We start from the raw sequence: 14,379 nt of genomic DNA on the forward strand, positions 1-14,379 counted from the left end.
TGATGGAGAATTAATGAAGGAAGCATAGTAGTGGCTGTGAACCTGTTAGTAGCTAATATTTGCTTAATGTGGTGTTGCTAATCATGCAATTTGGCTTCACCCAGTGTGGTAGCCGGTGCAGCAGTAAATGGTGCCTGCAAAATGGTGATTTTAATGCAAGCAATAGCCATAGTAGATCCTTTTTTATTCATTTGCTTTTAATCTTTTCCTAGGATGTTTACTGTTCAAGTCGATGAAGACAGAAGCCAGACTCAGAGGCTACCTACTGATCAGTCTATAACTGTTAAAAAGCTCTTTGTGGGAGGGACTCCGCCTCACTTTCAGGCTGCACCTGTCAGGAACATACCCCCTTTTGAGGGTTGCATATGGAACCTTGTCATCAATGCCATGTAAGTAGGTCTTACTAGTGCTCACAAGTGTTTTGGTTACTGAAGCGATAAGCACCTCATCTGCCAAGAGAAAAGTTGCTGTCAAAAGCTAAACTTAGAATCATAGAATCATAGAATATCAGGGTTGGAAGGGACCCCTGAAGGTCATCTAGTCCAACCCCCTGCTTGAAGCAGGACCAATTCCCAGTTAAATCATCCCAGCCAGGGCTTTGTCAAGCCTGACCTTAAAAACTTCCAAGGAAGGAGATTCCACCACCTCCCTAGGCAACGCATTCCAGTGTTTCACCACCCTCTTAGTGAAAAAGTTTTTCCTAATATCCAATCTAAACCTCCCCCACTGCAACTTGAGACCATTACTCCTCGTTCTGTCATCTGCTACCATTGAGAACAGTCTAGAGCCATCCTCTTTGGAACCCCCTTTCAGGTAGTTGAAAGCAGCTATCAAATCCCCCCTCATTCTTCTCTTCTGCAGGCTAAACAATCCCAGCTCCCTCAGCCTCTCCTCATAGTCATGTGTTCTAGACCCCTAATCATTTTTGTTGCCCTTCGCTGGACTCTCTCCAATTTATCCACAATTTATCCACTTACTCAAAAGGGTACCTAAAAACTGCTTTATAAGCCATTGTTCTTTTTGGTATATCAATATGCAGTATACACTTGACAGGACATAGGTCTGATTTATTGAGGTCAGTCTCCTTCTGGGTGCAAGAACTAGTGCCTGCCCACAAAACATACCAGAGTGTTCTACGGCCACATTCCAGACCACAGCAGCTTACCTGAGTAATGTGTTGGTGTTATAGACCAGTGTAATGGAACTCTGTGCCATTGTTTTTAAATAAGACTGAGATCCTGGGCTGTCAGATTATGGAAATTAGTATGCTAGTGTGGAGCTTTAACCATAGGAAAAGTTCTGCTCCACTAGGTTAATGATCTGGAGGGAACAGGTGGACAGAAAAAAGGGAATGGTGAATGAAATGGAACTTCTGTAAAACAAATCACATTGATAACACTTTAAAGCAGCAGACTCAGTGCTTGGTCAAGTGTGAACACAGAGCAGTACCATAGCTTCTTCCGTGACACAGAGAGGCAGAGGAATTGATGAGACCTATTGATTTCATTGTATCTCCATAGCCCCATGGACTTCGCTCAGCCTGTGTCCTTCAAAAATGCAGATATAGGCCAGTGTCCCACTCTAGAACCCGAGGCCAGACTACCTGAAGATGAAGATGAAGCTACCCCTGCTTCTGTCTTGATCCAGCTTGAACCTGATACTAAAGAGGAGAAAGAGAGCACAACTACCACCCCCAAGTTTTCTTCCTCTCCTCCTCCACCACCTTCACCTCCTGCACGTGTAAGTATATATTGCGTCTATGAAGAACAGTTTTAGAAGAGAAGTCTCTTTTATGTGGGAAGAGGAGAGGAATCAATAATGGTGCCTTAAAATTATGATGATGGGTGTGGTAGATAGCTAGAGGATATTGAGTAGTTGAGGTATCTACACTATTATAGAGTTCTGGATGTTTCATCCAACATGTAAATGAAGCAGATTATCAACTAAAGCTCAGGACAAGCCTGAATCCTGAATCATATTATTTTTTTCCTCAAAAAAAGCTGACAGTAGGATGATCATAGCATCCTGAAAAAAGAATGAAGAGTACTTGTGGCACCTTAGAGACTAACAAATTTATTAGGGCATAAGCTTTCATGGGCTAAAACCTACTTTATCAGATGCATGCAGTGGAAAATGCAGTAGGAAGATATATATATATATACACACACACATACAGGGAACATGAAAAAATGGGTATTGCCATACCAACTCTAATGAGACTCATCAATTAAGGTGGGCTATTGTCAGCAGGAGAAAAAAAAGCTTTTGTAGCGATAATCAAGACCCATTTCAAAAAGTTGACAAGAAGGTGTGAGTAACAGTAGGGGGAAAATTAGCATGGGGAAATAGTTTTTGGTTTGTGTAATGACTCATCCACTCCCAGTCTTTATTCAAGCCTAATTTAATGGTGTCCAGTTTGCAAATTAATTCCAGTTCTGCAGTTTCTCGTTGGAGTCTGTTTTTGAAGTTTTTTTGTTGAAGGATTGCGACTTTTAGGTCTGTAATTGAGTGTCCAGGGAGGCTGGAGTGTTCTCCGACTGGTTTTTGAATGTTATAATTCTTGACGTCTGATTTGTGTCCATTTATTCTTTTATGTAGAGACTGTCCAGTTAATGCCCCTCTGCCATGTACATTGGCCAAACTGGACAGTCTCTATGCAAAAGAATAAATGGACACAAATCAGACGTCAAGAATTATAACATTCAAAAACCAGTCGGAGAACACTCCAGCCTCCCTGGACACTCAATTACAGACCTAAAAGTCGCAATCCTTCAACAAAAAAACTTCAAAAACAGACTCCAACGAGAAACTGCAGAACTGGAATTAATTTGCAAATTGGACACCATTAAATTAGGCTTGAATAAAGACTGGGAGTGGATGAGTCATTACACAAACCAAAAACTATTTCCCCATGCTAATTTTCCCCACTCTGTTACTCACACCTTCTTGTCAATTGCTTGAAATGGGCCATCCTGAGTATCATTACAAAAGTTTTTTTTCTCCTGCTGATAATAGGTCCACCTTAATTGATGACTCTTGTTGGAGTTGGTATGGCAACACCCATTTTTTCATGTTCTCTGTGTGTAGATAGATAGATAGATAGATATCTTCCTAATGTATTTTCCACTTCATGCATCCGATGAAGTGGGTTTTAGCCCATGAAAGCTTATGCCCTAATAAATTTGTTTGTCTCTAAGGTGCCACAAGTACTCCTCGTTCTTTTTGATGATACAGACTAACACGGCTACCACTCTGAAACGTAGCATCCTGAGTCACACTGAGATGATATGATTCCATTACATATCCCCTTTCTCCACCTCTCCCCTCTTTAATCTCCCAAGAACTCCAGAAAGTCACATGGCAATCACAGATTTTGTTTTTGTTGGCTTTTCCTTCATTCCTCCAAAGCGTTGTGTCATTTATGTGCTTCTTTTTTTGTCATGGTCAAGGACAGGACCACACTGAATGATTAAAAGGTCTTTTATAAAAATGAATGCCTTGCTATCATCATATTAGGATGTAATGCTTTGCACACGTGTGTCACGTATGTGTGTGTACGCTCTGTATATATGTGGACTGTGCTTATGGATATTCATGGGTATTCATGTGTATTAACCCTATTGAAAAAATAAAAAGGTGATTTCATTAAAATCAGCATCTATATCAGAAGACTGGAAGGTAAAAGTTGTTTTTAAAAAGGTGTGATAGGGAATTACAGACCAGTGAATCATACTTTGGCTTCCAGTAAATTTGCTGAAATTATAAATTATAAATAAGGGCCAGATTTTTCAAACTAAATTAAAACAAAGGGAGCTGCTGGTTGGTGCCTGCTTTTAAGAACCCAGCCACTTCACTGACGTGCCTAAGTAGAAACTCAGCTCTCTTGAAAAACTAGCCATAGAGAAAGATTAATAAAACAGCTGATTGAACATCATCAGAAATTCATGCCTCTCTGATCTACTAGAGTTCTTGGAATATGTCAGTAAAATAAAGAACAAAGGAAAACTGACTGATCAAATTTACTTTGAGTGTCAAAAATCTTTGGTGATCTCCATCAGAAGAGTATGTTAAAGAAATTAAATAGTCACAGGTTGAGAGTTAAGGGTGGGATTCCTCATGCTTCAGGATTTAAGACAACAACTAACTGATTAGGATTAGAAAGAAGCTTCCCCTATGGGAAATTTATCTCAAGATGGTGTTTCTTGCACCTTCCTCTGGTATCAGCCACTCTCAGTGACGGGATACTGAGCGAGGTGGACCACAGGTCTGATATGATATGACGATTCCTGGGAAATTTTATAACCTTAGCCAAAAGACTGCTGAATCATAGAATCATAACACTGGAAGGGACCTCAAGAGGCCATCTAGTCCAGTCCCCCGCACTCAAGGCAGGACTAAATATTATCTAGACCATCCCTGACAGGTGTTTGTCTGACCTGCTCTTAAAAACCTCCAATGATGGAGAATCCACAACCTCCCTAGGCAATTTATTCCAGTTCTTAAGCACCCTGACAGTTAGGAAGTTTTTCCTAATGTCCAACCTAAACCTCCCTTGCTGCAATTTAAGCCCATTGCTTCTTGTCCTATCCTTAGAGGTTAGGAAGAACACTTTTCTCATTCTTCCTTGTAACAACCATTTATGTATTTGAAAACTGTTATCTTGTCCCCCTCACAGTCTTCTCTTCTCCAGACTAATCAAACTCAGTTTTTTCAATCTTCCCTTATAGTCAGGTCAGGTTTTCTAGACCTTTGACCATTTTTGTTGCTCTTCTCTAGACATTCTCCAGTTTGTCCACATCCTTCCTGAAATGTCGCACCCAGAACTGGATACAATATTCCAGCTGAGGCCTAATCAGTGTGGAATAGACTTTCAGGCTTCAAACTCCTGGTAGTGCAAAACTGGGTGTTATTGGAAAGAATTTTAAAAATGTGTATCTCAGTAAAGGAGCTCAGATGATTAAACTGTTAGAGAAAGTTGTTCCTGCTCCAATACAGAAATATTAAAAGTTGGCAAAGCATTTTCCTGGACAAATAGTTCAGGGGCTTGAAATAGTAAATTGGAAAGTATTGTGAAAAAATCCACAGTCTTGAGTTTGTTTTTGTACAAACCCAGAAGTTTGTTGCAACTCTGTAGCTGTGTTGTCTGAGTTGTCTGACCACCCTTATAATTTCCCACAATCATGAAAATTTAAATCAATACAAATAAAAAAATGCTTCATACCCATAATTTGAGCAATGGTGAAAATGTAAATTGATACAAATTTAAAAATGCTTAAAATAAACATTTATAGTACCCATTGAAATGATAAAAAAAATTAAAATTGAATTCTGCCCAGCCTATTTATATAGGAACTAAAGCAACGCTTTTGATTACTACCCACAAGATGGCGAAATTGTAACATGATGAAACTGATATGTTTCCATTTTCAATAAAAAAAATTATACAGTTCGAAAACACTGAGTCTATGACACAAATATATAGAGCGAAGAAACTCCAAGATAAAGGTGATAATCCATTTTGCCACTCTCCCACTCTCATAAAAGAGAGAAAGTCAGGCTCTTTGAGAGAAGGGTTTGTTTCTTTCTTTGTTTATTTATTTTGTTTCTGTTGCTTGGCTGACTTCTGTCTATAAATCTGAGAGACTCTTTCCAGTGTCTGAATACGTGTGTATTTATACTAGCCATTTTTCAAGGGCAAAATTAAGAGGAATAAATATTAGTTAACATTAGTTAAATGTTTAACATTATTTACAATAATTGTTATTGTTTAATGTTGTTGTTTAATAAAGAGATGGAATTTACACATGAGGTACATGGAACCATGGTGAATTGTGTAATCCACATATATTGCCCAAAGTGACAATCTGAATAAAAATGTGTGAAAAATTCACATGTACCAACACCCCTGAAGTTTCTCTTTTGAAAAATAAAAGTGTTTTCTAATTCTGCACATTCAAAAGCACCTTAAGTAATCTAGCTTTTTTATATTTATTTATTTATTTATTTTTACCTAAATCCTGCTCAGTAGAACTGGGCAAATAATGGATTTTTCGGTTTACTGGTAATTCTGGAAAATCGGTGGAAAAAAATCATTTTGGGCTGACTCATACAAATTTATTAAAAATTTTCAACAAATCAAAAAATAATTTTAGGTTGCACACAAAACATTGTGTTTCGATGTTGAACACTTTAAATCATTTAGATAAAGCTAAAGAAAATTTTAAAATGAAAAATAATTTTGAACCAAAAAATCAAAATGTTTCATTTTGAAAATGTTGAAATAAAGCATTTGAATTGTTTTCAGAATTTTTTTAAGTGTTGTGGTTTTTAAAAAAAATGTTGGCAGGGGGGCTAACACAATTTGGTGAAATCTACAGGACTTCGCCAAATGTTTCAGTGTTGCTGAATCTGTATTTTTTGCCAAAAAATTTGTATTGAAAAATTTCACTCAGCTCTATTGCTCGGTATTTGCACCTGCAATAAAGAGCATAACCATGGTTTATATCAAAACAGCGGATACATCATTTATGATTCGGTAATTTATTGCCTCAGAGTCATTCTGGAAGAATCTTATGTGCAAATCCATTCAGCACAGAAATTCACCCACATGCAGGGGGCCCAAACAAGACTTTGCTATACTTAAATCCCACCCTATTCAGACGACTTAAGTACTTATGTGCTCTCCATGTCCACAGCAGTGAGTTGAACCCTTAATGAAGAAGTTGTATTAAAAAAAAAGAAAAAGACAGGATACAGGATAGTCAGGTAGTTTAGAAATACAGTGGTCGCCTGTTTGCTGCTGTCTTCTGCTAGGATTGCTAAAATGTGTCTTGCTGGAGAACAATGCCTTGGTAACTGCTGCTTCTGCCTCATATTATTTACTGCTTCTCAGGACTTGTTTGTCACTGAAGTGAAGAGCGCCAGCATTACAGATTACTTTGACATCATCACGGTATCTTCCAGCATTTTCCCAAATGGTCCCCAGTTGTTCTATTTAACATTGTTGGGTGAATTGTGGTGCTGCCTTCTTCCTTTGCTAACAAACTACTTTTCTTGTGAGTGCTAATGCAGCATCATTTGTAGAGGAATGTGTGAGATAGTTGGACAGTGAAGTTCCTATTTGCTCAGACAGCTCCACTAAGGTTATCAGTTTTCTGTGATATACAATGGTTTCTGCTGATCTGTTTCCTGTCATATAGGGAATAGTGAAGTTAAAGTAATTAATAAAATGGTTCAGTTTTGAGGCTCCCAGGGGATGTTAGGGTTTATTAACTGGTTGGGCTTAAATGTGGGACACCTTAAGGCTATGATACAAAATACAGAGCCAGGAAACTCCAAGTTGGTCTGATAATCCATGCTTTTAACTCACATACTTGTGAAAGAGGTAAAGTCAGACTGTCAGAGATAAAGTCAGGCTGACCTTTGTTGAAATGAGTGTGGAGATAGGCTTGTGAATAAAGCCTGAATTTTCTAGAACAGTTCTCTTTTACAATTTTTTCTCACTGACACTTCCACCTCCATACGAATGACTATTTTTAAGCTTTGTTTTTAAGGGATAGATGAATAAAAGACCAATATAATGACAAAATAAATGAATAGGTGTATTAACCTATTACCAACCCCCCAGCAACATTTGTGGCACTGACCATTAATTCCTTACCCAACCAGTCCTCCTATTGAGCCCAAGCATCAGTGCTTACTGAAAGTAGCAACAACTAAGATAGTTTAGTAATATTTGACATCTGACAACCAAATTTTTCCCTAACTGAAATCATTGGAGGCCAGAAACAGACAACCAAGGGCAGACTTTGCCCCCTTAACATTGTAACATGCACCAGTGTGCCATTGAAATGTCCACTTTAGGTCCATTTTTTTTCATTCTTCATCCATCTGCCAATTCCAGACTTTAATTTATCTCCAAGTTTAAACAACCGATGGTGGATATATTTTATATACAGTACCATTACCTGTTGTTAAGCTGTCAGGCTAAGACTGTAACGGTTAAAACAGCTTTGGACATTAGCCAGCATTAGAGGAGTATTATCCTGCAATTACCTCACCTTTATCCTTTTGTTAATCACTGAAAGACTATCATCTCACATTCATCACTCATTTGTTTTGTGCTGTTGAGTAACATCTTTCTCCCTTTTTTCTTTTAATTGCACATTGGTGTGTACTTGTCACAGTGCATGCTCTTCTACTGTACATGGAGGATTGTCATAATCAGAACAGACTAGTAGTTTTTGTGGAAAATGTTTTTTAAAAAGTTCTCAACTGTTGTGAGGATTTCTTTGTGACTTGTGAAAGACAAAATATCACATTACTGAAGAGGGAAATTACAGAGAGGGGAATTTCCTCTTTGCAATAGAAATTTCCTGTTTCCTGGGGAATCACGCATGACATCTTGAAAATACTTCACAGAAAGAACACTTTGGCAAGCAAGACAGCACATTGTACTTTGAGGGCCCCTGCTGAATCAAGGCTCAGACAGAGGCTGTGGCCAATCCAGAAGTGTTAAACACAGTGCTTAAAAATAGAGTTACCAAAGTCTGTTTTTTCCTGTGGTATTATTGTCCTGAGATCGTGCTGTTTTAGATCCTCTGAGAAACTTCTTCACACTATACCCCAAAGTGGAGTATTGGGGGAGATAATAATTATTGTGGCCCTTTCAATTAAACAGTGCTAGACCGTGGCTATATGATCAAGGTTCTAAGGGACACAGTAAAAAAAAAAAAAAATCACACTTCTGAAAATGTTTTACCTTCTATTGTTACAAGTAACACCTAAGAGTAATGTAGCTGAAAGAGACCACTATAGCTGGGAAAAAAACAGCATTTTTCTTTATTTCTTTGGTTTGTCATGTTTGTGCATTTGATATCACAAAGTGTATAGTACCTGTTTTTCCTCTGTATTAACTAGTCAGTTTCCCTGATGTTTGTGTGGGTCTTTCAAACAGCAACGGGGGGCTGGGAGGAGGGGAAAGAGGGAGAGAGAAAACATTTTGAAAGACAGAGAAAGAAACCTGATTGTATAACAAACAAAAAAATGGCATGGGGACTCAGTGGCAGGTGTAGCACCTGCAATTACTTCTATTTTTTTTAAGGATTGGCTAGATTTCAAGTTGATAGTGTCCCTTTAAGATTTCAGTCCTGCTTAGGCTCTATAAGACAGCACCTTAAAGTATAAGTGTCAGTGAGCTACATTTAAGGATGCACTGAGCTGTCCAGAAATCATTTAAAGATCTGGTGAGCATACCCTGATGATGAAAAAGCAGTACATAAGTCTAAAGGAACTCTGCTTTTAAAATAAATCTTCATTATATTGCCTGCTAACTTTATTTTACGTGGAGAGACAAAAGACACTGGGAAGTTGCAGAGCCAATACCTGTAATAAAGAACATATTCTAAAGTGCTCCAGGGTAAATGAAGGGACTTTAGCACTTGGACAGATGAGGTTCAGAATGAGAAGTTCTTCTTGAAAAATATTACTAGCATCCCTAGGAGACTATAGAAGAGGTTTTTATATTTTCGGATGTATGCTTTATACTGCTGTAAAGCACATAATAAATTCATATGCTCAATCAATGACATGATTTATATTTTGCAGGACTCTTGTGCTGCTGATATAGAGCCAGCTATTTTGGAGGGTGGCAAACAATTTGGTCTTTCAAGGAACAGCCATATTGCGGCTGCATTTGATGATACCAAAGTGAAGAACAGGTACACCATCTGATTTTTGTGATGAAGTAATAAAAGTGAGGTCTTATGTGGATGACTGACAAGCAAAACACTCTGGATCGTATTCTCAAAAAGTTTAGGCACATTCTTGAGTGCAATTTTCTGTGGCCCAGTTTTGTACATACAAAAACACTAGTTTAGTGCACACAAATAGCATTCAGGCATGAAAACTGGGTAATTAGTCTGCCTAAGTAGCGTGCCCAAATAAATTTGGGGAGCCCTGGGGGGAGGGAGAGAGAATCGAAGTTCGTGACATACAAAACTGGCCTGTGAAAAAGGTTATGTGCACAAAAGTGTTCTCAGTTTTAGAGGCCAGGTGTGGTCCTTTTCAAAGTTTGGTATCTTGGTCCATAAATAACACAATCAAGAGTAATGTTTTATTTGTTTGGGTTTTGTTCAAACAAGAGCATAGTGCAGTTGAATGATATCGATTGCCAAGAACCAGTTTAGCCAGTTCATGCAACAGAATTAATAAATTGCACATGGGGAGGAAAGTGAAGTTCACTGATTCACAAACCAAATTATTTTTCTTGTAATGAGCAGGTCCCTTTTCCTCTTTTCTCTTCTTGTCTCATGATTAAAATCAGCCAGCAAGGTTACCTGTTGCAACATCAGGAACACCGCCAAGCTACACGCCCTCACAGAAGAATTAATGGAATTACTCCTTCTGAAAGTTATAGCTATACTCTGGCTGGTCCTAGCTATTGGACCAGAGATTGTGAAGCAATACCTGGTTCATTGCTCACCTTTGCAGTGAAAGAGTGTGACAATTAATAATTGCTTCAAGTGAAACTAGTGAATTTTGTTCACCTTCCTAGTCTTGTTCACCTTCCTTTGATTGCACAGGCAACCTTAATTCTGACATTTCCTAATTTTGAGTGCTTGACTTAGTAAATGTAATGTTATTTTAAAATAGTTTTTTGTGTGTAATTTCTTAGTTAAAAAAAAAACATGGTGAAAAGACAGAAACTCCATTATATAGCATCACTTTGGACACCTACATGGGTCATCAGCAGGGTTGCTGTATTAAATAATATACATCTCCACAATAGGCGTTGGACTAACAAATAAAATGAAGCTCTCAGGTCTGAATGATGTTTAAGTTTTGATGGACAAACAAAAGCACTGGTATCTGGCCTCTTAAAAATTCATTTTTCTGAAAGGAAGGAAGGGAGGAGGGGGAGAGAGAGAGAATTAATTTTTCCTCCATTTGATTTTGAGAAAAAAATTTGTTTGGTTCTGTGTTTGCTTTTCAGGCTCACAATTGAATTTGAAGTCCGAACAGAGGCTGAATCTGGCTTGCTTTTTTATATGGCCCGGATCAACCATGCTGATTTTGCCACTGTTCAGATAAAGAATGGACTGCCTTACTTCGGCTATGACCTGGGAAGTGGGGACACCAAAACAATGATTCCAAACAAAATCAATGATGGCCAGTGGCACAAGGTATTCAATGCAGTGGGATGCTTAGAAGTGCTCGAGAAATCCTTGACTTGTTCAGGAGATCTGCTTGAAACCTACATGAGCTGAATTTTTAGATACTGGCACCTAAGTTGTGCTTGGAGAATTTTTGCTTTCAGATGCAAACATGTAATTGTAATTATGTTTACACAGGTTCATATTCTGCTAGGTGCCGATATTTGAAAATGTGTCCTGTAGGTAAAGACATATTTTGGGTCACATTTAGAATATACAGTATATGTAGCTGGGAAACCCAGAGAAGATTATAATGTTCTCCTCATCTGTCTACGTTATCTAAGTAATGGGGCCCAGGTGACTTGTTTGTTGGGATGAGACGACACATTAGGGCTAACAGTCTTTTGAGGTATCACTGTGGCTGAAATGTGACACAGTTAAAAGACCAAAGAACTTTAAAAAAAAAAATCAAGTGAAGTCAGTTTTGTTTGCACTGTTACCTCAACTCATTGTGGAGCAAATATGATATTCACAGACATCTTTGCAATGTTTGTGAGCTTTAGGAAAGGAAACACTTATGAATATAAAATGCACTTGGCTTCTGGATAACGGGTAGGAAATATATCACAACCATCAATATAGTATCTGCTGAAGAGAGGTAACAAATGCATTATAAGTCACTAGGTACACAGAGAACTGTCAGAGGGGATTTACTAAATTTGACAGATCTGTTCTGCTAATCACAACACAAACTAGAGTAAATTAAAACCTGTCACTAAACCAGAATAACCCTAATAGCATTTCACCTTAATCATGGCTCACAGTACTCTAGACCCTGGTCTACAGCAGGGCTTTAGGGCTGGTCCAAAGATAGTTTTCCCTGGTGGAAATATCTGACAAAATCAAAAAATATTTTGTTTTCATTTAAAGTTTCCATGGGAAATTTTGAGTTTTCAGTGAAAATGCAAAACTGAAAGATTTCAGCCAACAATGAGAGTTGTAGAGCCCCACAGGAGTGGTATCTTGATCCTCCGGCCCCATTGTTCTTTATGGGCTGGGACCCCAACTGGACTACAGCTCCCATAATGCATTACAGATCTCCCCTTCTGGTGAAGAAGGAGTGCAACATAGAGTCCCTGGCCCTGGGTACGTTAGGGGAGATATAGTCCAGCGGGGAATCTCGGCCTGTAGAAAAACTTGGGGACATGAGGAGCAAACTACAAGTCTCCTGAGGCCCTACAGCTACCTTTTGATCCCGAATCTTTCTGTTTTCAGCCAAACACGTTTGAGCAAAAACCCAGCATTTTCTGCCGAAAGCATACACTGTTCAAGAAAAATTTCATTGACTCAACAACCCAATTTTCCCTCTGAAAACAGTTTGGACAGAAAAGTTGGAACCAGCCCTAGAGGGGTTGAAGCACCCAAGGTTAGTCATGGCAAAATTGCCAAACCCTGGTGAACAGGAGGACCCACGGTCAGCAGAACCAGAGGAGCAGTGGAGGCTAGTGCCACCACTATGTTTCCACCCCACACTTGGCTCCACTTCCCCACTTCTCCACTTCGACTCTGCCCCACGCCGCCCAGCTCCAGTTATTGCCTCCCCATTGGCTGATAGTTTGGGAGCTGAGAGCCAATCAAGTTCTGGCCAGCACCTCCCTCCCCCACGGTGGGCAGGCGTAGGGCACACTTTCACTGATAGGGAGGCAGTAATTGTGCACACATGCAGAGGGGGCTAAGGCTAGAGTGGGACCCAGAGGGACTGGAGCAGCAACCACAACACCCAGAATCCAGCCGGGGGACAAGGATGTGATGAAGTCAGGATGTGATGACTCCCTCTGCTATCCGTCCACCTCCCCGGCTTCAATTCAAGATGTGCTTCTGCCACCTCTGCTAGGACCCAAAGGAAGCTAGCTAAGGGGAGGGAAGGAGAAATACGGCTCCCTCCTAATAGTGTCCTGCCTTTCTGCCCTGTCCTGTGGGCACTCCTCCCATTTGCCTTCCTACCTCTGTTTCCTGCTGCCTGCATCACATTCTGTTCTAGCAAGGCTGAGGGTGAAAGGCGGTAAGGACCCATATGGCCCTGCTGCTCACAGCATTCAGTCAGCCCCTCACCAGGTTTAAGCAGCACTTCACTGGAACAAGGCAGAGTGAAGGTGGGGACAGGAGTAAAGAGGAAGCACCCCCTTTCCCTTCTAGCAGCACCCCGCCACTTCCACCTTACTGTATCTCCCAGCACTCAACACCCCACCAGCAGCATCCACATCCAGTTGTAAACCCCAGGTAGCACCCAGGCAGCACCAACATCCCCAACACCAGCCGCTCACCCAATAGAACATGCCCTCTCTCCACCTCAACCCAATCCAATTCTTGCTGTGCCCCGCGAAGGATGTTAGGATGTGAATGCAAATGATTTAGTGACTGAGTCACTGCAGCAAACTTCAACTGTTTTGGCATCCCACATGGAAAAAGCTTGAGAAGCTGACCTAGAGTATTCTCCATCCTTATCTTAGGCCTGGTTTGATACTCATTGTTACACTATATTGTATTAGCATTGCCCTTGATCACCAAATCTCAGTCTTATGGCCCAACCCCACCATACTGCTATTACCCAACTTATCCTTCAGCTTTTTCAGGCTCCCTGTAATAATATTTCTGGGTATTTCAGCTACTCCGTACCCAATTCCTTTGCTACCGGCCAGATCACACTCCCACCCAGTTTAGAGCTGTATCCCAAATTCACCCCAAAGAGCACTACCACCAATTTTCAGTTCCTTTCTTCCCAGCCACCCTCCTGTCAGTTTTCAGTACTTCCTACTGTAGATGTGACACAGAATCCTCTGTGACTGATGTGCTCCTTAACTGAACAAGGAGAGGGAATGTTAAAGGAACCAAGGAAACACTTTTTAATATTTTAATAGGCTAACTATTAAATTGTACAAATGCACCACATGATTTTGCCCGGCAGACGCACTCTGAAGCAGCGCTACAAGATCTTACAAATTGCTTTGCTACAGCAGCTTGTAACTTTGACCTCACCATCAGCCAAATAAAAATGAATGTACCAATCATCTCCTCAACAACGTTACCAAGACCCATCAATAGTCACCAGACACCAAGCTCTCAAACAGGTTATTTAAAGTAGTAGCACGTTGAACAACAAAGCGACAATCAACCACAAAGTGGATGTGTGAATCAAGTAAGCCAGCACTGCATATGGTTGTCTCCA

The 14,379-nt window shown here is 39.9% G+C and overlaps 1 protein-coding gene across 1 annotated transcript in view; it reads left to right on the top strand.

The window, feature by feature from the left end:
• The window catches only part of LAMA2 (laminin subunit alpha 2), a 340,783-nt gene that overhangs the window by 317,768 nt on the left and 8,636 nt on the right, over positions 1-14,379 (top strand). The window contains exons 56-59 of the mRNA XM_077812149.1: positions 213-389; positions 1,521-1,740; positions 9,607-9,719; positions 10,994-11,183. Coding sequence (XP_077668275.1) covers positions 213-389; positions 1,521-1,740; positions 9,607-9,719; positions 10,994-11,183 — 700 coding nt within the window. The remainder of the gene's footprint in view (positions 1-212; positions 390-1,520; positions 1,741-9,606; positions 9,720-10,993; positions 11,184-14,379) is intronic.

Source organism: Eretmochelys imbricata, chromosome 3, assembly GCF_965152235.1.
Source record: "Eretmochelys imbricata isolate rEreImb1 chromosome 3, rEreImb1.hap1, whole genome shotgun sequence".
In the NCBI taxonomy this organism is placed as follows: Eukaryota; Metazoa; Chordata; order Testudines; family Cheloniidae; genus Eretmochelys; species Eretmochelys imbricata.